At 43.2% G+C, this 24,957-nt stretch overlaps 1 protein-coding gene across 1 annotated transcript in view; it reads left to right on the forward strand.

Annotated features, from left to right (window-relative positions):
- The window catches only part of LOC147691915 (uncharacterized), a 194,282-nt gene that overhangs the window by 13,016 nt on the left and 156,309 nt on the right, over nucleotides 1-24,957 (forward strand). Inside the window, exon 3 of the mRNA XM_086936704.1 lies at nucleotides 11,413-11,568. Coding sequence (XP_086792830.1) covers nucleotides 11,413-11,568 — 156 coding nt within the window. The remainder of the gene's footprint in view (nucleotides 1-11,412; nucleotides 11,569-24,957) is intronic.

Here is a 24,957-nt window from a genome sequence, read left to right on the forward strand (position 1 = left end):
GCACTTTCAGTACCTGGTTTGCCACTGCCTGTAGCATTTCTTGATGTCAGAAATGCCTTTGCTTTTAGGGCGTCCTTGCACTCTGCTATCCCAGCCTTTACTGCTCTTTGTACCTGGTTTTGTGTTGTGGAACAGTACCTCTTGTCTCGACTTTACCAGCAAATTTCTAGCTGACGACATATAAAGTTTCTGTAAGGCCTTCACTTTCTTCACAGGCCAGGCGCTGGCTGGAGTGTCGCTTTGACTCCATATACGCTAACTGCCGATTTTCACTTCTACTGAGGCACATGTGGCGGCACGCACAAGCAGTTTGCTGGACTATGGCAAACTCCCAGGAGAGCACTCTCAGTTCTTTGGGTCACGAGGTCTATGTAATGCCATCCTCATCTCCAGTTGTAGCATCCTCTCCAGCCCCAGTACATGCAAATGATCACGGCACACATGGAGATTGGTATTGCAAGTCTTTATTCTTCAGTGTGTAACTGTTAACTGAACATTCAGCACAAGGAATTCCATCACCCAGACCCACGCACTTACGTCACTGAGTCCATCAAGAACCAAAAAGGTCTGACATCTCTAACTCACAAGACGCTACATGCTCCTCAGTTGCACATCAATTTTATCTCTGTGCCCTGGATTCAAGCTGCACTTCACAGATCAAGTCTAACAAGGCTGAAACTGGTCTGGTGTTACTTAAATTCTTTCTAGTGAAGACCTGGACTGGAGGTTTCAAGCTGAACTATTGGAGGAGAGCCAAGTCTGATTTGCATATGACTGGTCTCTCTCTGGCATGGCATAGTGAGCAAAAAACAATCAAATGGAATGTGGCATGAGTAGGTATTAGTGGCAGACATTAATTCAAGCATTCCACCTATCAATGTATTGCTTTTCTAAAGGTGTCTTGTCTGCCTCCCTCACTTCTGCTGTAGTTTCACTCCCTTACTCCCTGGTCAGCCTCCCTCAGTCTCCAGTCAGCCTCCTTTAAACCGCTGTAATTGTTTGTCTCCCCTGTGTGAGGATTAAAACTCGACCTTCAGCAGACAGAGGCTTAGCAAGTGCAAGGCCAATTCTGTCATCGAATCCCGATGAAGTAATCTGACACAAAAGAGAGAAAGATGGCTCAAAAATAATCTTTTGTGCTACTTTTTGGAGTTTATCAATGGCAAATAACCTGTACTGGGAAAGTGTAGAGGTCAGTTAAAAGACAAGTGCAGTTCAATACAACAACAATGAAAACAATTAAAATCAAGGGACAAAAGGGTTAAAGAACACAACTTTGACCTGAAGTAATCGACCACATTTTAACCAAACATATGCAGAGAGGGTACATTTAAGCATAACCAATAATTTACTTTGGGAGGAGCATCAAAGTAAAAGTCAAGATATTGAGAAGGGATCTGTGCTTACAGTGAGCCCCAGGTGTAATGGACACCAGCAGTTTTGTTTTCTATAATAATTGAATCAATCATTCAAATGTAGGGCAGTGATCCATGAGTGGGTTTGGCCAGCTGTGTTTCTCAGCTGCTTCATCTCTAGTTCCTTATACAAAGCCTGATTAGGAGTTTGGTGGTGTGGGAGCGAGCCACCATGCCACCGCCCCGCTCCCACACCACCAAACCTCACAACCACCCGCCCGCCAGATTACGAGTTACCTCGTGGTCTTCCAGGCAGTCCTTTGGCGTCCCACAACGTTGCCTAGTAAAAAGCCATCACAATGGGAGCGCCAAAGCCTGTTCCTACACGGCATGGACATGTGGCCCTCTGCATGCATCCCATGGCCCTGAGGCTTTGTTTCGCCAAGGCATGACGACCTCACCTCCATGAAAACTGTGGCAATGAGGAACCTCCAAATATGGTTAGCGATGCCGCAGTGACACTGCCAAGCATATTGGAGCCTATGAGTGCCGCGCCACCGCCAGGGATTGTGTATCTCTGGCGTTTGCAACGGTCCAATAGCGGACCTACCGCCGTAGTTGTAATACGTTGCTCTGACCACCGGTGCAGTGGTCCCTGACCATCATTGCACCTTCACCGCGAGTTTTGCCTTCAAAACTCTGAATTAGACCCACAGACTTCAAGAATTAAATTTCACCTTATAGGGCTAAAAGCTACGTTGTTTCACTTATTCTTCACCGCACAACTTGACTTCTAGGACTTTCAAAAACGTCTTAGGACTTTAGACTTTATTACTTTCAAAAAGGAGCTTTGCACTAAACACAACCAGAGTGAAACTTTTCCTCCCTGTGAGATATTTCTGCTCTGATCACATAAATGGAGCAAGCTGAAAAACTAAAATAGGAAAGGGGCAGCAGGCTCCTTTCGCAAAGCTATCAAACAAGCACAAAAGGTCTCAACAAAGAAGTCAGTCCCAGCAATGTACCCTAGAACATGGTCCTTTTTCCTAGTGCTCTGGTAAGTGTTCCAGACCAGAGGAGTCAGACCAGGAAAGCTTGTATAAGCAGTAATCCAGTTCACCTTCAGATAGAATTTATCTCAGGTTCTTTGGTCAGAAGGCACAGTATCTGTATACTGACTTTATTTTTTGCACGGGCACTTCCAATATGAAAAAGTAGTGTCTTGGTGCACAATGTTCCAAGAATCCACGAGTATAGGTTTTCCTTACCAAGGAAGACAGCTTGTAGTTGTCGTAGCCAAGTGGTGCAAGGCTTTCCCGTTCAAAACAGGATCAGACTTCCTCATCGAAAACAAGCCTTAAATAGTAAGGCGTGAAGACACATTTTCTAGGGATGCTTTCCACTCCTAGTCCGATGCAGTATGCAAGAAGGGGAGTGCTGGGTGGGCAGAAGTGTAAGAATGACCAATAAACCAGTTCTACTTTTCTCATCCCACCATGATTGGAGGCTCATCTTCCACCATGTTAATGTAGACCCAACATTCCTATTGTGTCCATCTCCTTTCGCACCTCCAGCCTTTGGAAGAAAGACAGTGTGAGACGTGGGATGATTATATTAGTGGGGAGAGTAAGCACCTTGAGCAAGTACTGCAGCAAGATGCTATGATCAGACAGAATCTGGAGGACTTCTTAATTTAAGTCAAACTGAGCACTTCTCATCTTCCTGGTGGCTGACATAGATAAGAGGCCTGCTGTTTGAGTTGATAATTTTTTGTTGAGCTGTATAATTATATGGGTTTCTGGTCTTGCTAGCACTCTGCCCTTAAAGCAGTGATGCCCATGGCAGGCACATGATCAGCTGGGCCTTTATTTTTATGGTGTGAAATGCAGATTTCCAGCACACATGCCAGTTTATTGCTTTCGCACCTCTGGTCCTTTAGTGGCGTTCGAGCTTGATCCCAGCTCACAATGAGAGGATAGACAATCGCCCTGACTCTGGTGCATTTTATCTGTGGTTGGGTGCAGATCTTCGAGTCATAGGACCCGGAAAATGAGTTCAGATGGGTGCAGCACTTTAATTTCTTTGGGGAATTCAAATGGCTGCAGCTTCATCTTGTTGAAACTTAAATTCTGTTCCTCAGAAATTAATAATGGATGGTGATAGTAACTATCTTGTAATATTTGCACAGTTAGCATATTTAACTCATGTAGTTGTTAAGCAAGCAGGTGCTTGTTATTGGATCCCAGTCTTGGCCTTGATGTGGATGTGCACTAAGCACATCTCTGTTGTCCAGATCTTGCAGTGGCCTTTCTCTTGACCACAATCTTTGTAAAAGTGATGCTTTTTTTCTAGGTGATAGGCTGAACTGTCCCAACTCGTCCCATTGAGTGGTTAATAGACAGGCCACCTTCCTGTTCCATTTAGAGTTTGGTGAATCAGAACCGGACACAACACAATCTGGCTGAAATGACTTGGCAGGGAGATGAGAGCGTTCAGCACCACAGACGTACAGAGGTCGGCAGAGCTGGCGATCTCAGTACCTATGCTCTCTAATCATTGCAACCTACCTTCTGGCCTGCAGATAAGCTGCGGTCCCCAATATAATGTATTCCCCTCACTCATTTATACCTCATCAGTGCGTTACACATTCACCCTCACACTAGGGGGGACTGACAAGTTCCACTCATGACCGATAAACAAGTTTACCATGGAAGGTCAGTAGACATACTTCCTAGCTGGGGTGCAGGTAAAAAGGCCTGTAACCCACGATTTTATCAGGAGCTGCCACCAATTTTTAATCATGCCTTGCAAAGGTATTGTAGTCACCGATTCGAAAAAGAGTGCCACTTTGGGTGAACCCTATTTCCAGCCAGATTGAGTACTCTGCTATTAGGAGTCCCAGTTTTTCAAATAATTAAGTGCATGTGTCAGTGGACTCAAGATATGAGTCTTCAGGGCAGAAAACATCATATGTATGTAAGAAAATGATGAAATCACTGAAATAGCGGTACAGTGCAAGTGTGCCGGGGATCATTTGTCCTACATGCTCTCATCATGATAGAAAAATAGAAGTACACATACATACTACCACTCAAAGTCTAGATCAAGGCAGGTGTGCCTAACCAGTGAGTCAGACCCCAGGCAAAGCTTGAATTCTGCCAAAGCTGATTTCATTGCAATAAGCTACGCAGAACTCGTTGGTCAGGAATTAGTTAGAGCCACAAAGGCAGTGGTGGCCAGTCCCCTGCCAAAGCGGCGGGGCGGGCTAGACCGGGGACGTTGGGGGGACAAAAAAAATAGAAGAATACAAAAATAACTTACCTTAAACGCCACTGCAGCATCGCGCTCTTCTTTCTTCTGGGCACATGCTTCCAGGCTGCACTGTGGGCAATCCTGATGCTGCATGAAAGCAGTGTCACGATTGCCTGAGCGCTGGCACCGTGCGCTCCCATGCAGACTCTGAGCCTGTGCCTGCTCTAGAGCTTCACTGCGCATGAGGGTTTGGCTGGCCTGAGACTGCTGGCCGAACCCTCATGACCAGTGAAGGGAGTGCCCTAGCACTTCCCCACCAGCAGTGTCATCCCCCTGGAACCTCCCCAATGACTCGTCAGAGTCCTGGTGGCGGGTCCAGGGGGACTCAAATAAAAGGATAATAAAACAGGTTTAAGACCCTTTTTATTATTGTTTTATTTGATGGTGGTGGCGGGGGGAGGCGGTGCTCCTCCGCCTTAATGGAGGGGCCGCCGCTGTTCAAAAGGGAAAAAGATTTGGGATAGGAAGGACTGTGCTTAAAGATACATTTGTAAACACGATCAGCTCCTCTCGCAGTCCCCACCTCCTGTTGATCTTTTCCCGTTTTCTCTGATTTTCACGTTCTATTGGCTACCTCATTTGATTTAGTCAGCCACCCTCCTTTCTTCTCTCAGCCTTCCTCCCATTCAGTTTCCGATCTTGTCTAACCTTCCCTTCCTGCTTAGGTCTGTCAACTGGCTGGTAAAAAAATTGGAAAAATCAATGACATTCATTATTTTTTCCTTTTTGAAATACAAAGCAAAAACAACAAAGACATGTAGAAATCACTTAAAATTGTTTTTGAAAACTAACTGAATTATTTCTTTTTTATTTATTTATTTATTTATTGAAGCCTTTTTTCCCCTTTTATGGGTACAGAGCGCAGCACATCAGAAATTCAACTTAATAAACAAACAAAACAATATATGATACATCTCATTGTACATTGATACTTCCCCAGTATAATTCAAGTGCACAATATCACTCCTTAGATTAGACATCAAAAACTAAACATCATCATTGTTCTCATCTTTCCATCTAGTTATCGGTTCCCAGATTTTTAATCCCATTTTCCTCCCATTCTTTCCTTTTCTTGCGTTTATATTGCCTTTTCCAAATTATATATCCTGAGTATCCTAGCTAACCACTATTGGTATGTCGGTGCCAATGGGTCAAGCCATGCTGTTGCAATACATAATCTTAATACTGCCATAGCCAGAAAGATAAAATACCCGCCTTCCCTCTGAATGCCATCCGCGTTCACACCCAGCATTATTATCGAAGGCGTTAAAATAATCGGTATATCTAATGACCTCTGTACAATTGTCTCAATCCCCTTCAGTATTGTACATAGATGGGGGCATGTTGCAAATACGTGCACAATGTCAGCTTACAGACTTCCACATCTTGGGCAGTTAATGCCTGTTAACCCCCCCCATTGCGCTATTTTTGCCGGGGTGTAGTACAATCGATATAATGTTTTATAATGCTGCGCCTGGAGGGTTGCAGAGCACAGAACATTCTGGCCCATCTCTAGTGACAGACTAAAGCAATCTTTTTCTACCTCAAGCTTATTTGCCCAACTGTCCCCCCATTTTTCCAGATCATCCTGTTTAGTTTCTATTAATTCAAAATAAAACCTCTTGATTGTACAATTTACCCCTTCCTGTACCACCTCCATTATTGAGTTTTTAGCAAATCCCACAGGCCCCCCTGTTTTATTTGGTAAGAAGCTTCTTACTTGCAGGTATTTGAAAAACTGTCTTGAATCCACTCCATATTTTAACTGGATTTCAAAAAATTGCAACAGTCCCTGTGTCCCCATGACGTCACCAATCTTCGTGATTCCCTTTCTACTACATTCTTTGAAGACCGCATTCGAAAAGATATCTTGAGGAAATGCTGGATTATTAATCATTCTCGTATATCTATTGTATTTTCCAAGCCCATATCTCCCAGTAGTAGGATTTTAAATCTGGTAGTGCCCAACCACCTCTATCTCTTGGTAGTGCCATAAATCGTAGTGCCCTCCTAGTTTTTCCTTTAGACCAGATACATCTGTTTATCATAGATTCTAGATTCTTGAACCAACTATTATTAAAAAACAACGGAATTGTCCTAAATATATACAAGAATTTTGGCAGCACCAACATTTTTATGATATTCGTTCGACCAACTATAGATAAATGCAGGTTATGGAGCCTGTTTAAGTCCCTTCTCACTTTAGTATTTATAGGGACTACGTTTAATTCTACCAAATTGTCTAGATCTGAAGTGATGGTGATCCCTAAGTATGTACCTGACTGAACCACCCGATGGTCCTGGCAATCCACACTTTTATTCTTGATTGTTTGTGTCTTGGTGGTGTTTAAGGAATAGCCTGCGCTCTGCCAAAACTCTGTGCCTCCACTTCCACATATGAAATAGCCTCCGTGGGGTTTGGTGTAAGGTCCGACACATCATCAGCATATGCGAGTATCTTGCACTCCCCTTTCTGTGTAATTAATGGAGCAATAGTCTCGTTCGTTGCCATTCTGCGGATCAAAGGATCCAGGTACATAGCAAACAACAACCTGCCTTGTTCCCCTCTTAATTTGTACTGGCAAAGTTACTCCTCCGTTTACCTTAATAGAGGCTACCGGATTTCTATACAGTGCTCTTATTGCGTTGACAAAACCCTCCCCAAACCCTGCCCTGATTAAAACACACCATAGATAGTCCCAGGAGACCCGATCAAACGCTGCAGTACCCCTATTTATCTCCAAATATCCTTCAATCCAGTGCGTCATATGCTGAATATAATTGTCATCTTCCATAAGCCCTCTCTCAAAAGTCCATACTCTCACCCCACTGTTGGTTACTGCCAAAGATAAGGTTAAAATTAGGGGGTTATGATCAGAAAGCAAACATGGTAACCTCTCAATTTCGGCTAAAGACAAGCAAGCACTAGAAACCAAAAAATAATCTAATCGTACACTCACCCTATGTGGCGCTGAGTAGTATGTGTATCCCTTTTCTCCCGGCTTCAGGCTATCCCAGACATCAACTAACGCATTGTTTCTTGCAAGAGTGCGGACTGCTTGGCAGACCCTCCTTTTCCTCCCTTGATAAGTAGAACAAGATCCTAACCCCAAACCTAACCCATCTACCCCATTGATATTAAAGTCCCCTGCGATAACAATACGAGGGGCCCAAGTGGCTAACTCAACGTCAAGAAATTCAAAAATCTCCGGGTCATCCCCCGTTGATCCGTAAACTGAGCCAACAGTGATCCATTCCCCACCAACTAGACAATCTACTAGGGCCCACCTACCCCATATATCTTCCAGCTTTTTCCTAGTAACTATATCCCGGCATCTCGATAGTATAGCCACTTCCCTATTTCTAGAACCCTGTTTAGAGAAAGCTAGAACTGAAAACCCTAACTTCTCCAAAAGATATATTTCAGTTGCCATAATGTGTGTCTCCTGGAGGAGCAGAAAGTCAACCCTCATATTCTTTAATAGAATGGAAGTCTTTTGTCTCTTCTGCCTATCATTTAAACCACAAACGTTCCAAGTCAGTATGCGAATGCCCATTAAAATGCATCCGGTGACTGACCTAACCACTTGAACCTACACTTTTCAATCAAAGAATGTGCACTCTGAAATTGCTTCCTACAGTCATCCCATTGTTCTTTTTTATGTTTTATATGTTGTGCCCCTGTGCTGTGCCCCGTGCCCTCCCCCTTGCCCCTCCCCCTCCCCTGAAGGCCCACCCTGACGTGCCCCCCCCTTACTGGCAAATAGGTTCATACAGACCTATATGTGACAGCTGTGACCCCGGGTTTGTCGCTCCCAACTCCTCTCCCTTTCCCTTATTCCTCCCTATTTGTACTACTGCCACACCATGCTTCTTGTTCGACACATCTTGAATCCTAAATCTAGACCCTCATTAAAAAATGAATAAGCAAACCTACTTCTATTACTATGTGTATTGCTATGTCTTTCGATTCCCTTGCGTCACCAAAACCATCATGCCAGACTGGGCTCTATTCTCTTTTATTTACAACAAGGGGTGGTGAGGGACAGAGTCTCTGAATTAAGCAGAAAGCTCTCACCCAGTCAAGAGATCAGGGCTAGATCCAACACCGTTTTTTAGCTCACTGTACCATCCCAGTTTCAGAACCTGGCTGTATGCAAATTAGTCTGTTCCTGTCCCAGTGCATGATGGGAACAGGGCAAACCAAACTACAAAAGCCAATTCTTACACTGGGAAGGAAACAAGCTCCCGGGGACCGGTTTCTGGCATTACAGCCGTCTTCGGCCCGGTTTGCTTGAATCCTGATGGTGCAATGAGCAAGGGACTCATGTCTGAGTATGCCAGAAACCGGTCCCCGGTAGCTTGTCTCCTTTCTGGTGAAGAATTGGCTTGGTAGTTTAGTCTGCCCTGTTCCCATGATGCACTGGGCCAGGGACAGACTGATTTACATATAGCCAGGTTCTGAGCTGGGATGGGGCAGTGAGATAAATAACGGTGATGGATCAAGCCCTGATCTTTGGACTGGGTAAGAGTGGTCTGTTTAACTCAGACACTCTGTTCATCACCACCCCCTTTTCTAAATCGTTTTTGGCCACTATAGGTGTGGCAGGGTATACTCAGACATGAGTCCCTTTCTCACTGCTCCATCAGGATTCAAGCAAGCCGGGCCGAAGAAGGCTGAAATGCCAGAAACCGGTCCCCGGTAGCTTGTCTCCTTTCTGGTGAAGAATTGGCTTGGTAGTTTAGTCTGCCCTGTTCCCATGATGCACTGGGCCAGGGACAGACTGATTTGCATATAGCCAGGTTCTGAGCTGGGATGGGGCAGTGAGATAAATAACGGTGATGGATCAAGCCCTGATCTTTGGACTGGGTAAGAGTGGTCTGTTTAACTCAGACACTCTGTTCATCACCACCCCCTTTTCTAAATCGTTTTTGGCCACTATAGGTGTGGCAGGGTATACTCAGACATGAGTCCCTTTCTCACTGCTTCATCAGGATTCAAGCAAGCCGGGCCGAAGAAGGCTGAAATGCCAGAAACCGGTCCCCGGTAGCTTGTCTCCTTTCTGGTGAAGAATTGGCTTGGTAGTTTAGTCTGCCCTGTTCCCATGATGCACTGGGCCAGGGACAGACTGATTTGCATATAGCCAGGTTCTGAGCTGGGATGGGCAGTGAGATAAATAACGGTGATGGATCAAGCCCTGATCTTTGGACTGGGTAAGAGTGGTCTGTTTAACTCAGACACTCTGTTCATCACCACCCCCTTTTCTAAATCTATTCTCTTTTAGCCACGTCAAATATTCTTGAGCCTTGATTTCGGAATAGAATACCTTAAACTGGCCACTCCTGACCACTTTAAGGCGACTAGGGAACATTAAATATGCCTCACACCCTGCGTTGTGAAATGAAGTTATTAGTTCCCTCATCCGCCATCTTCTTTCCACTGTGGTGTGGCAAAAGTCAGGCCTTGCAAAGAACTCTACATCTTTTTAATGACATTTGGCCTGCGGCTTAGCTTTTGCCATAATTTCCTCTCTCAGCAGGTAAATCCCTACATAAATCAGGATTGCTCTTGGTTTACCTGTGGTATTGCCCTGTCTTTGAGCGAAAAGGAATCTATGAGCACGCGGGACTTCAGCTTCCCAGTCCCACCCTACTATCTCTGGCAATGCTCCTCTGAGTAACTCAATAACATAAGGCCGCACATCCTGCCCTTCCTTCCCCTCTGCCACACCCAAAAGTCTTATATTATTCCTCCTTTGTCGGTTCTCGAAATCTTCGAGCTTCCATAAAACATCTGACATAATCCTGAATTATTTCTAAATGATTATTAAAGCAAACAGAGGTATACCTTCCATGTTACAAAAACATGCTGAGAATTATACATACATTTTGATTCACGTTCCAGCGTTTGGCCCCTGCAGAACAGCAAAACTAAATCAAATGGCTGGTGTTTATTTGTATGAGAAAAGTGGCGGCCTATTCCCACATCATGTATGTGTCCACCCTTAGGGTTAAATCCTGTCCAGTATTTTACCAGCCTGGCTGATATTTTCATGTAAAGTTCTGTAAAAATATTGGGAAATTCTGAAAAAGCCTGTATTTTATTTCATTTGAAAATAAAAACTTTGAAGAACAAATCACTTGAAATGGATACTAGGACTATTTACACGGTCTGTAAATTATTATCAAATCGAATATAGGTGAAATTGCCATGTTAATAGCCACTAGAAAGGATTTTATGCTACACCTGATTCGAATTGACCAGTATTTTCATTTGAGTGTCAGTGTCCTCTTGCCAACTCCTCCACTTCTGCTTCCATTCCTCTTGTCAGCTGCTTTGGGGGAAGGACCTCTCAGCATGCTTCTGTGTTAGTGGAAATGGCCACTTTATTGGAAGCAAGCAGGGAGATCTTGCTAATATTACCATCAGCTTAGATGTACACTCTAAACTTCCTAACATATGATCTAGTAATAACTCTGTAACCCCTGTCACGCACCCTTAGTCATTACCCACCCTTCCATCTCTCTCTTTCCCAGCAATATAATGCTATCACCTAAAACACATTTTAACAATGTTAATATTAACAGATGTCTCATCTGGCGTATTTACAGTGCCATTGACATCCTTGCACTCTGAATACAAAGGACGAGACATAAGCCACTTTTTGACTGATGTGCCGCATCCGCAAACCATTTTGTGGGTCTAGGAGTAAAGGGTGTAAACCACTTTGGTCTTGGGTTGTAGGACGTACAGAACTTATTCAAGATCCCAAATATCCTACCAGCAACTTTTGTGACGTCACCAGGCCACAAGGAGAAGGGATTGGGTGAGGGTATCTACCGCCCAAAGACGGTGCCTAACCAGATGCTGCGACGTGCTGCAAGATCTTCAGAGACGCAGGTGAGTGTGTATCCCACCAGGTGGCTTGGGGAAGAACACCCTGCATTTGTAGCATAGGTAATTAAGGCAGAAAACCAAACTATAAATTGGCAGCTAGGAAACACATGTACCTCAGGACATAAACTGGGTGAGGGGACAAGAGACACTGTGAAGCTGAGGGTCAGGCACCCGGTTTCCTACCCAACCTAACGGGCACCCTAAGTGTGTGCCATCCAAGGGATACCCCTAGACCCGTCCCACTGTTAGGATAACCACCTGTGTGTATTCGCCAGGGATACCCCAAAAACAAATCAGCCTGGAGATACCTTCAGACCTGTCCCACAAAGGCCATAACCCATGAAAACCTCACAGACCTGTTCAGCATTAGGGATACTACAGATGGGTTTCCATCATAGGCAAACTGCAGAGTTTGCATTTCAGCAGGGATGTTACCAGATCATTCCCTATTGCTGGAATGTTTTGACCCGTGACTGTATCAGGACCAGTATCATCATGAGAAGTTTACCAGACTGATCCCACTCCAGGGACACCCTATAACCCCCAGGCCCGCAGCACTTCAGTGATGAAAACGTTATCCGTCTATAACCGTAACCTTGCTTTTTGATGTCTGTTATATTTTTAATATGGTCAGCTTAATACTCCCTTTAAGTTGTTTCCGTCTATTAACTGCTTTTAACATTAATGAATAACAACTAGGAAGCCCTCAACTTAAAGATATGTCTTTGATAAGACCTTACGATGTTATTGTGAACAACACAATGGCTCTCAGTTGCATGGAATGTACTGATTGTCAAGCCATTACATGAGAACTTCAAACTTCAAACTATCACATCTCAGGGAATTGAGGTGGGTTTCATGTGATTCTCTCAAAATCACAAAGCTCCAAAACCATTGCTACAGGTAAGTATAATTTTCTATTAAGTCGTGAATATGTGTTCATGTATTTTGTAAAATGCTAACATGTCTCCTTTCGGCCATTTAAGAGTGATTTGAGACACTGTTAGCATGCAGAAATGAGCATCATGCATCACATGTTCTCTTCTTGCTGTGGTGAGGTCCAAAGCTCAGAATTGCATTTGTAGACCAAGGACATTCTAAGATGAGGATAAACATATTTTTAATGCAAATGCCCTAACTTGAGTCTTGTCAGCACTGAAGAGCTGCTAGCAGACTTCGTAATGACTGAAGTCTGTTTGGGTAATAAGTTCACATGAGACCACAATTGCCCTTCCATGAAAGTTATTTGTATGAGACAATCCTTTCCTCCTAACTCATTGTGCTTCTCTTCACACAGCAGCAATTCCCAGCTCCTGTGATGTCAGATGCTGAGGGACCCATTTGCTCCCTAAAATAGTGACAAATGCTGTATGGTCATGACCGCAACCTTCAATGCTGTGCTTACCTTATGAAGAATTGGTTGTTCATTACAGTGTTCGTTCAACTCTAAAATGTTTTAATGTTGGCTCTGCACCAATTTGAATGACTTTAGACAGCTATGCAGAACATAATGAGCAATGTGCATTGAGTACTTTAAGGTGCAACTCACTTCTGAGGAGCTCCCAACAATCTTGTAAGGAGCCTGAAGCAGTGCATGACAAGGAAGAGGCAGGCTCTATGTGTAAATTTGCAACATGAGGGCATGGACTGACTCTCATGAGTGTGGGCTTCATTTTGTGTGTAGAGAAGAAAGTTATTGCACTCCTGCAAAGTTGTCCCTCCCTATCCATTTTCGCTTTTTTAGCCTTCTTTGTTGCTTCACTCCATGACCTCAAAGTCTTCAAGTTCACAGTGGGTAGTGCTAATTTTTTCTCCTTCGGGAGAGCACAGTGTAGAACTGGACGGGAGGTACACCAAAAGTATTCTGCTACCCATAGTTAAAGTGTGCCCACTATCCACTCAACAGACTGTGTTGAGACAGCCAACCAGTAGCGGCTCATTTTACAGCGCAAGGACACATGCCATTTACCACTACCACTAGAAGAGGGTCTATCAACCACCTCAGGGAAAATTTGTTCTATTAGCTATTACTGGGCTTCTTCACTTGCTGCTTCATGGATATGGGTCAGGACATTTAGATTGTGCAATACATGTTGTGGTGCTGCATTAAATGCCAGTGTGTTGTTTAGATTGTGTCCTCCTTGAAAACACAACGACTCAAGCATGTACATGTGACACACTTAATGAATGAATTGCAGAGCCCTGTTCCCATCTGAGAGGGGTTCCAGAATGTACATTCATATTCTGCGAGTCCAGAGCTATGGAAGATACCACAATGGAATCCCTGCCTCAGAAGCTCTTCCTCCAGATCGTCCTATTAACAAACTACCCCTGCTGGGAATGCCTGCGCTATGCCTGGCTGAATATACATTTTAGTAGTTTCCCACTTTCTTTTGTACTCTGAACTCTCCGAGAATAGTAGAAACTTCGCATAGGAATTTTGTAGTCTCTTAAAATTTCCTCTTTACTTAGAGGCTAGTGTCTTTCTACCTTTTCAATTTTAGCTTTTATGTTCATCACCCACTGTTCATTCCCAACCATGGAATGTAATCCCCCCTCCCCCAGCCACCCCCAAGTGAGCTGGGTCTCTCTTCGGTTTTCAGAGCAGTTCTAATCATCGTCATTCTGTCAAACATGACTAGATCAAGTACTTTATTGATGGGATTTCTATAGATATATATTGAAAACAAGGCCCCGGAAAATATTTAATTATGATCAAACATCATTCAGTAATTCAAATACCTGAAGGCTGTATGCACGAGACAACATATATTCAAAACACAACTTGCTAAAGTACCAGCTAAATAGCTAGGAAAGACAAACCTTAAAATGATTTCTCATCATCATTAGTATACAAACTTCTTGAAAGTACCATTTATCTATTAATATTTGTAAAGAAAACACACATTTTATTATCTCTCATTCAAACATCTGGGGTCAATTAATCACGTTTTTAAAGTGTTATTTCCAACGTGATTCCCAGTTGTGCCAATATTCTCTGGACAGCCCCACCTGTAACTGGTACTTGCACAGTCAACCAGTTTCATAAATTAGATCTGATGCATATTATATCTTGCCTTAAGGAAATGTCTATTAGTGGAGGATAGGGGTTCAAAATGTTGGTGCTTGTTCATCCCACAGTAATAGAGTTTTTGCAAAACACATACCACGTTGCACTTAGCAGGAAACTGGCCTTCTTCCACTTATATTCTGTGCATCTAACTGATGGTTTAAAAAGTATCTTCAGTCCAGGTTTACTTTGTGTTCATACTATTTGTGCCTGGAAGTATTTCTTTCAATAAAAACAAACCTGCGGAACAATGTTGTACATTACATGTTCCTTATCAGAAAGCACAGCACCAGATCTTAAAAAAGATGCAAAGTGATTGAGGTTTTTCTAAACACCGAAGTGCTGAAGTTAAACTCTGTGCTCCAGTTTAACTGCCAGGAAGGTCTGCCTGGAACCTGCTTCCAAGAATAAAGCTGACCGACTGCTCAGAATGGTCATTGGAGTTACCGTGGCACGAAGGTGATGCTGACCAGAAGGAGCTTAGGTGGGAAGAGTCAGACATCCTCTGCACACTAGGGAAGGACCTGCACCGCTCAGTGATGGTAACGCCTCAAAGTGTCTTTGCAGTGTGACAGTGCATACTAAGGAACTCAAGTCTGTCTGAGTTCCATTGCGTCCCCTTAGTGCCACGAGGTGCTATGAAACCTGACCACAGTCCATGGTCCGAGCAAAAGATAAGCCGGAGAACGACCGCATTGATGGCGAGAATTGCATCAAGATCCAAGTACTCACAAGGGATGAGCAGCTAGCTTGTTTGGGTGGTGAGGATTGCCTCTGGGTACATGGAAGATGACAAGCAGCAAGTTCAACCGAGCCGAGCCACAAGCAAGCAACTGCAGTCTCCTCGCCTGGTTCTGCTGCTGTCTCCTCTCAGCTGTTTCACCATGGTGGCATCATAGACACTTCTTGTGAACCAGTGGCAGAGCTAGGATGTAGTCCCTGCCATCTGTGCTTCAAGGAATCTGTGACACACACCCTGTCAAGCAGTGGAGCCTGGCTGAAGTGCCAGAAAAAAGCAGGCGCAGGTTGCTGAACTTACGAAAGGGAACTCAATAGGGACGAACAAAGTCCACATTAATGGGTAGGAGAGAATTGCCAGAACTGATTCATGAATGCGCTAGTCACATTTGAGGGACTTCCAGAATCCCAAATTTCTACCTGATGGGAATCCTGGAGATTAAATGGGAACTGTGCCACAGGGATTATTTTATGAGGGTGTTCCATGGGAGCAGCTTAGCAGGTCTTCCTCAGAATTTGGCTGACGATTATTAGCAATGACCCTTTTAATTTGCTACGTTTTAAACATTATATACAGTATTACTTTGTGTGTGATTCAAGTCAAGTACTTTTTCGTTTTTAAAGACTATGCAGTGACTGGACATTGAGCTATTGAGTTCTATTAGTTGGTTAATTACGTTCTGATTCTTTGACCCCCACACCTCTTCCCTGGGTAAGCCGTGGACTGATAGATGTTGCTACCATGGGGGTCAAGTGCTAAAAGGGTGTACTTGATGACCAGTAGTAAGCATTCATATGTAGTCAGGATGTTGCCTAACGGCTAGAGCGGTCAACCTCGAAGCTGGGGAACCGGGTTTGTGTCTCGGCAAGGACGCTCAACATCCTGTTATTCTGGCAAATCACTTAATCTCTCCATGCCTAACACAATAAATATGTCCATATGTAACACAACTGGAGCTAATATAAAGTGCTCTAATACGTTCGGGTCGAGTTTGCGATATATAAAACAAAAACAAAAAAGAAGTCCTCAGACATCAGTGGTAAAATGAGTGCAATCTGAGCCCAGTTACTCTCTGTGCTAGGTCTACTGAATAAGCTCTCACAGTGCCTCTAGACATCCAGATTGGTTATTGTCTTCTCATCAGATGCCCATGGGGCAAAATGAAAATGTCAGGAGACTAATCTCCATGTTCAGATGAAACTTTGACAGAACTTTTGGAATAAAACCTGGATGAGACCTAAAGATGGAAAAAGCAGAGATCAGGATGGAGTCCTGAAGATTGGCTCTTTGGAAACCGAGAAAGGTTATGAAGTGTCAAGAGCTTTCAGCTCACATATGTATCTTGCTGAATTTTTGGCCACCAAGAAAGAAGACTTCCACAAATGAAGCTTTACGTCATATGAAGCATTTGGCTCAAAAGGTTTATGAAGGAGCTTGACCAGATTCCAAGAGGCAGGGACCAAAATAACAGCGTAGCAGTGAAAGTAAATTCATTCACGTCCAAGTATTGGTTCCTTACATAGTAAACCAGCACTGAGCAACCTTTGTATAGAGGTGCTCTACCCAATATGCTAGTTAGTATTAATAGTCACTCTTAAGCTTCCAGGAAAACTTCTAAAATGCAATAAATCAGCATACACAACTGAGTGTTAAATCACCCTTGTAGGTTTGTAATCGATAACAGACAAGTTTCCTTTTGTTCTTATGCAGTTCTTCTATTTCATTCGTAAATGGCGTATATGGTTTTTAAAGCAATAACACACAGTACGCATATGTTTCACTTCACGCAGTGGGACTTCTTCAAGACTAATATTCCAACAATCAATTCTATTGGCTCTGAGAGAGTGGCCAGTTTGCTTTATATATCGCCTTTTTAAGTGTGAGTATGGATCAAACAGCAGCAAATGTTGTGATGTCTTGACTGTTGTACTTCATTAAGGTGAGCAATGTAAGGTTTTGAAGCAGATGGTAATTGTGTTTGAAGACGGCTGATTCATCATTGTTTTAGGAAAGATGATAAGCTTGAGGAGGATATTGGTTTAAGTTGTGTTTGGCAACAGCAGATTATTTTGGCCTTTCGCTAAGGGAAGAATAAAACAAAGTGATGCTCTTTCCCACAAACATGGTCGCTGAGGCAATCATTATAAGTCCTCCACATTTATGAAAACCATAAACAAAGCCCTGAAATTCCTCCTAACTTTATAAGCCTGGTGTCCCCCTCCTCGGCATCTGTATGACAGGGCCAGACTGGCCATTTATTCTATCAGGCATTTCTCCGGGGGACTGGAGCAAAAGGAGACTAGGTATCCTGGTAACCCTATTGCTTTCTCCAGCTCTCCAAGGTTTAGTTTTTCAGATGTACAGGGCATTTATTATAGTAAAATAGCAAACATGGATCTCTTAAGTACATCACAAAGCTAAAGTTGAGGTTTTCCGTAACAATCACTTATCTTTGATGTAGAGAAAAGTTCAACATAGCTCGAATGTAAGGTGTCATTTAAATCCTACGTGCCAAATGCACAAAAAACATAACCGTAATTGGCGTAGCCAGGAGGGGTTGGTCCGCCCCAGGCAGCACGAGTTTTGGGTGTTTTATCTGCGCCCCCCCGATCTGACATTCACCCACCGCGGGCGGCAAACGCATGGCCCACCACGGGCAGCCTAAGGCCTAGCTATGCCACTGCTAACCGTTTTCCAAAAATCCCAAGCCTTCTAGTATGGTATGCTTAAATTCATATAACATTTTGATAAACATTACTGGCTTAATAGACCTATGAATACATCATTTACCCCATCTCCAAAATATCTTGTAAGAGGACACCCAAACCACTATGTAAAGTGACTGTCAAATCCTACCAAATTTTGAGAAATGATGTTGTCTTAATGTGCTTAAAAGTCTACTATTTACTACTGTATTTGCCAAATATTTCACACAAGAGAAACCCTCAAACATACATGCATGGTAGATGGAGCCATAGAAAAGTTAAAAAACCAACAAAAATGTATTGTCATATAGCCTTAATTCCTGAGTTGTGTCATTTCTAATCTCTATAATTAGCAGGTGTCATTATTACCTAATGTAATGGTACTTAATTTATAGACCTAAGACAGATGAAAACCTGGGTAGAACCCGTTGGGATACCCACAGATCATCAGCTGGTGACACATAGATGTCAGCACCAAGCTCTCAACTCTCTAAGCAATTTTGGCCACTTGAAAGCATTCAGGTATCTCCAGCAGGTAGCTGTCTCTGTTGGGGTGTCTAAGATAAATTGGGGTTTGGGTCGTAAATAGGAACTTTTTATGGTTTGAGGCCATGCCCCTTTTTACACCTCTCTGCAATGCAGCTCTGTGGCGCTTACTGGAGATACCTGGTGGGCTAGTTGGTCCCCAGGGACCCTCAGGATTCAAGGAATGTTAATCCCCCAACTTAAAACGCAACATTGGGTGCGTTTGAACACTTCTCTCATCAGGCCCGCCCCCTGCCCTCACCACAGTGCAAACGCGCACCGTGGCGCATTTTAAGTTGGGGGATTAAGTCCCCTTGAATCCTGAGGGTCCCTGGGGTCCAACTAGCCCACCAGGTATCTCCAGTAAGCGCCACAGAGCTGCGTTGCAGAGATGTGTAAAAAGGTGCGTGGCCTCCAACCATGTCTCTGCAACGCAGCTCTGTGGCGCTTACTGGAGGTACCTGGTGGGCTAGTTGGCCCCCAGGGACCCTCAGAATTCAAGGGGACTTAATCCCCAAATTAATATGCGTCACAGGGCACGTTTGCTATGAGTGTTTCAGATGCCACACTCACCCCACCACTCTGAAAACACGACTGGTATGTTATAATTAGAAATTAGCATTTAAAAAACCTTTGAACTTCACTGAAAAAAACATAGGTTTCAGGGACGTTATAGTTAGAAATTAGCATTTAAAAAACCATTGATATTCACTGAAAAAACCATAGGTTTCAGGCATGTTATAGTTAGAAATTAGCATTTAATAAACCTTAGAAATTTACAAAAAAAACATAGGTTTCAGGGACGTTATAGTTTGTTGGGCATTTCTCTCATACAAAACCATAGAAACTGCCCCATTATAGTTAGTTCAGCTAACTATAACTCACGCACCCGCAATGCACTTCTGATGATGTCCCATATTACATCATTCATGACATGGTCAGTGACATCACTGATGACATCTCAAATGGCATCACTGATGACATCATCCACGTGAATATCTGATGGACCTCTTCACACTCTAATATAACCTTTGATACACCCACTGTAAAATACAGACTACCATTTTCGAAACTATTGACAAACCAATACCAGTTACTATATAAGCACTCCCTTATTCCTAGGTCTACACACACATCCACTCATTCACCCATAAAGTCACTCATACATGCAGTCACTCATCAATACAACACTATCATAAGCACTCATACACCTATACAGACACTCACCACTACTCATCCATGGAGTTACTCGCACAGCTAGTCAGGCATGCAAAGAATCAATCACACTTCCATTTACTGACTTATACAGTTATACACACACCACATCACTTATTCAAACAGAAACAAATGCATACTTACTCTCTTATACAATCACTGATAAAAGGACAAACTCATCCATACAGCCACTCTCACAATCTCTGACTCTCACATATAGTCATTTATATACTTCAACTCTCACATACACTGCCGTTTACATATGTAGTTACTTGGACATGTACCACGGAGACATCCATTCTCTCACCAACACACCCTTACACACACTCACCCACCCATACAGCTGTTTGCATAAGCACTCTTGAACCTATACACCCAGTGAATCAACAACTCACACATCTATGCACATAGTCACACACCTCCCACCCACCCAGTCAAGTCAAGTCAAGTCAAGTCAGTAAATTTATATAGCGCGCTACATACCCAGAGGGTCTCAAGGCGCTTGAAGAGGGGTGGGGAATTACTTCTCGAATATCCAGGTTTTAAGTTGCTTTCTGAATGCTAGGTACCCATACAAATACTCAGGCAACCAATCAGTAGCCCATATAGACACTAATGTGGCTACTGACCAAACCATGCAGCAGCTCATGCAACAACAGACAGACTGATACAGACATTCACACAGTTTGGTCACTAACCCATGCATTCAGTAAGACACGTTTAATCACTCACTTATACAATCAGTCACGCACCTACAAAATCCTCCATCCACACACTTATACACCCACTCATTCTTCAATACACCGTGGCATATATATAAATAAAACATATTTAAACTTTACAGTAACACACAGTCACTGGATGATGTCATCAGTGATATCATTTGAGATGTCATCAGTGACTCACTGACCATGTCAGGAATGATGTAATATGTGACGTCATCAGAAGTGCATTGCGGGTGCGTGAGTTACGGTTAGCTGAACTAACTATAATGGGGCAATTTAGATGGTTTTGAATGAGAGAAATGTCCAACTAACTATAACAGTGAATTTCTATGGTTTTTTCAATGCTAATTGCTAACTATAACGTGCCTGAAACCTATGTTTTTTTCAGTGAATATATGTATGGATGTATATGTATATGTATGTATATAGGTTTCTGAAGGGAACTTTCCTCAAACAGGGCCATAGCTACGGGGAAGGGGCAGCCAATTTATATATTTGTCTGCTGACTCATAAAATAATTGGCCTCTGATTTCTACATTTATTTATTTCAGCCTTCATGCGTAAAATCCCAATATACTGCTGCAGCACTTCGATCTCGATGTGGGTCCTGTCAACCAGGGCTTATAAGGAGGAAATATAATAGTATTAAAGGAAAAGTAAATGCAAGTTTAACTAATTTGTATGAAATATAAAAGTGTTAAATGAAAAGTAAATGCAAGTTTAACTAATCTGTTTGAACTGCATTGTTCTGGTAGGAAATCTCAGTTGGTTAATGCAATCATTTCTAAATGCTTTGTGTCAAAATGTAGGGTCACTTATGTAAGTCCTCATTGGTGCTCTGGGGAAAAAGTAATATGTGTATTTACAGTGCTTTGACAACCCTGCCAGCGAGAAATAGCTTTGTAAATATGTGTGCTAATATTCAGTATAAAATATGCTTTTGTAGTTTAAAAAAATGTGTTACAGTATAGGACAGGCTATACAGAGCATGAGATTGGCTGGTGCAAAATGTAAAAAAATTTGAATAGTGTTTGTATAGCGCGACTTATCACCCCGGGGCATCCAGGCGCTGTGCTGTAGGTCTCAGTCGAAGAGCCATGTCTTGTGTCCCTTCTTGAAGTGGTTGAGTGAGAGATAGGTGTGGAGGTGGAGAGGGAGGTTGTTTCAGGCTTTAGCGGCGAGGTGAGAGAAAGACCGTCCTCATGTGCGGCTGCGGCCGATTAGTGACATCTATGTGAGGTGAGCGGATCATAGGTTTCTGGATGGTTGGTAGAAGGTTCATGTAGTGTGGTCCTAGGTTGTGGAGGGCTTTGTAGGCATGGGCCAGGAGCCTGAACTGGCATCTCTTCTGGACGAGGAGCCAGTGGAGGTCCTTCAGCTCCTGGGTGATATGTTCTCTTCGACAGGTTGAGGATCAAGTCTGGCGGCTGCGTTCTGAATTGTCTGGAGTCTTTGCATGAGTTCGGAGGTTGTGCCGGCATAGAGTGACTTGCGGCAATCGAGCCGGCTGGTAATGAGGGCCTGTGTCATCGTTTTCCTGGTGTTGATGGGGAGCCACCTAAAGATTTTTCGCAGAATGCGGATCGTGTGGAAGTATGTTGTGGCAACAGCGTTGACTTACCCTTTCATGGAGAGTCTGTCTAGTACGATGTCGAGGTTTCGGGCATGGTATTTCGGTGTGGGTCCAAGCTCCGTCGGCTACCATGAGTCATTCCAGAGGGCGGTGTGTCTGCTGAAGATCAGGACTTCCATCTTGTCTGTGTTCAGTTTGAGGCAGTTGTCTCTGATCCGTGTTGCTATGTTCTTCATGTAGTTGTTGAATTTGGTATTTATCTGGGTGGGTTTTGTTGAGAGAGGACAAGTTGGGTGTCATCGGCGTAGGAGATGTTGTTGATGTTGTGTGATCTGACGATGTCTGTGAGTGGTGTCATGTAGATGTTGAAGAGGGTGGGGCTAACGGTTGAGTGGATAACCATATAACCACTCAATGGATAGTTAGCAAGCTATACTATTCCAACGAAACAAATAGAGACATACCCTATGCACACACTTCAAAAGTACAAATAATTGGCACAATATGTTCAAATACAAAGTTCAGTACGGTGCAGAGAAACCACAATAATATGCTAGTAGGTATAAATGAATAGACGAGTATTTGTGTAGAATTCTTGGTCTCCTTGTTTTAATCAATCATAGATTGTGAACAACCAGCCGACACGTGTTTCATCGCATCTCGCGAATCTTCAGGGCTGGAAATAATACAAAAAACAAGGGGCTATACTTGGGAATATGTACAGATGTAAGGTGACCTTTAGAACACTTGAGGTCAGCAGTCGAGACAAGCCTCTCATGCGATATTCTCATGCATAAATCTGAGCCCTTGAGATGGTTAGGGGAAAACATCCTTTAGTGTGCTAAGGTGCTCTCCGAAAGTTCATTTATTTCATGCACTAGGGTGAGCGGTTGTGCACTTAAGCACCCTAAAAGATGGCGTGGAATCACATGACTATTCCGTGCTGATATTTCCAAGATGTGAGTGGTGAAGTGCTTGACTTAGTTTATGCCGAAGTGAGAGTTCATGCGTGCAAACACAGGTGCTTCACAATATAGTATAAGACACAGATTCTGACACATACCTCAAATGGTTGTGTTTGCACCAAGCGGTCTAACATAGTATTAGAAGTAGGTTGAATTGAAAAAAACAAGAGAAAGAAAAATGGTGAAGGAGAGAAAAGTGATGAAAATAAAAGGGGGAAAGAAAGGAAGAAAGGTCGAAAAGTTGGATATCTGGAAAACGCAAGTATTCCTATCATAAATGCGTGACTAGACACATACATAAAGTCCTAAGTCAGCAATTAAGTTGTGACATGGACAAAGAAAAAGAAATGGTAATCTCACCGCTCTTCCGGTGATAATTCCGACCCGGAAGGGCCCAAAAACCGTCGTATCTCAATTTTGAAATGAATTAATTGGCTGCAATAAATTCAAATAGAAAAGATATATACATATATGTGTATCCGAGTGTGCGAGGAATAAACTTTTTAAGTTATGCATGGTCCTCATTACTGACCAAAAACTATCCACTATTCGAATGTTGTTTTCATCTGTTTGCGTGACTCTAGTCTGTGAGCGTTTGATTATGCTGTGAACTGATTCTAAGCGAGAAAACAATGCAAAAACTTGTTGTAGCCGGCACGGGTGGGGTTTGTTACATTGGGAACCAGTACGGGAAACAATGCGCTATTCACTTTTTTTTAATGACAACAACCTATTCTTAGCGTTAAACAATGACGCCTCTGTTTGGGCAAATACCAGTAACATGGTGGGATTTTCTAACAATATTAGTGCAGGAGTCGCGTACCTTTCAAGCGTAATGCGCTTCTATACGGGTTGCCCGGGAGAAGGTGTGGCAGTCAATCACTTAGTTTCTGTAATAAAATGTAAGTGGATCGTATTATACTCGAGAAGCAGTATGTTGGCAAAAAGCATGTGGAATAAACTCCTCCATGGGACATCACTATGAGCAGCTTACCTAGATTCTTTCGTGTCTCACGAGTGTTAAGAGTTGCTCAATGGCCGCGTCCGGACTCGGTGTCTGTAAGACAAACAATCCGGCCAGACGGTTACGTTTCTAGAGCGGTATATATTTGAAAGTCATGTACCTCTGAAAGCTGTTTGTGTGCATACCTGGTGGACGTCTTATCCTTCTTGTAATCTCCCGGGTCTCTGTGTTCGGAGTGCCGACACGTGACCCGGAAGTGCTTGTGGCTTAAATACAGTCCGGCCTCCTAAGTGACGCGATCGTCATTCCGGCAAGAAAATTTAAAGAAACAGTGATAGTGGGGGGAAGCCAGGATAGCAGTATGCGTCCTTCAATGTATTAATGCCATTAATACAGTCCGGCCTCCTCAGTGACGCGATCGTCATTCCGGCAAGAAAATTTAAAGAAACAGTGATAGTGGGGGGAAGCCAGGATAGCAGTATGCGTCCTTCAGAGTATTAATGCCATTCAATGACTAATTCAGGCATGTGGTTGGTGCCTAAATAGAGATACGTGTGAAGGTATAAGTATACTAAATAAAGAGGCATGCCAATTGTTTCTTTCGTGGTGTGATATATACATGCTGGTGGGGCGTATCCTCATATTCTGTACTGCCATTGACGCGCAGCGTGTAGTGCGTGAATCCGATATGTTCCCACCATAGCAGTGCTGATAAAGAGAAAAATACATGCTCAATGCCATATTCAAATTGTGAGTGAGCCATCATTCTTAGCTACGTCCAAGACGACGTTGCATTGATCTCGCAGACTATCATATCAGATGTGGAAGAAGTGAAAACGATATCTTCCCAACCTCTCTTACAACTCTAAACACCTCTTTAGTACAATTATATTGAAAATATCATTCATAAG

The sequence above is a fragment of the Lissotriton vulgaris genome, chromosome 9, assembly GCF_964263255.1.
Source record: "Lissotriton vulgaris chromosome 9, aLisVul1.2, whole genome shotgun sequence".
Lineage (NCBI taxonomy): Eukaryota > Metazoa > Chordata > Amphibia > Caudata > Salamandridae > Lissotriton > Lissotriton vulgaris.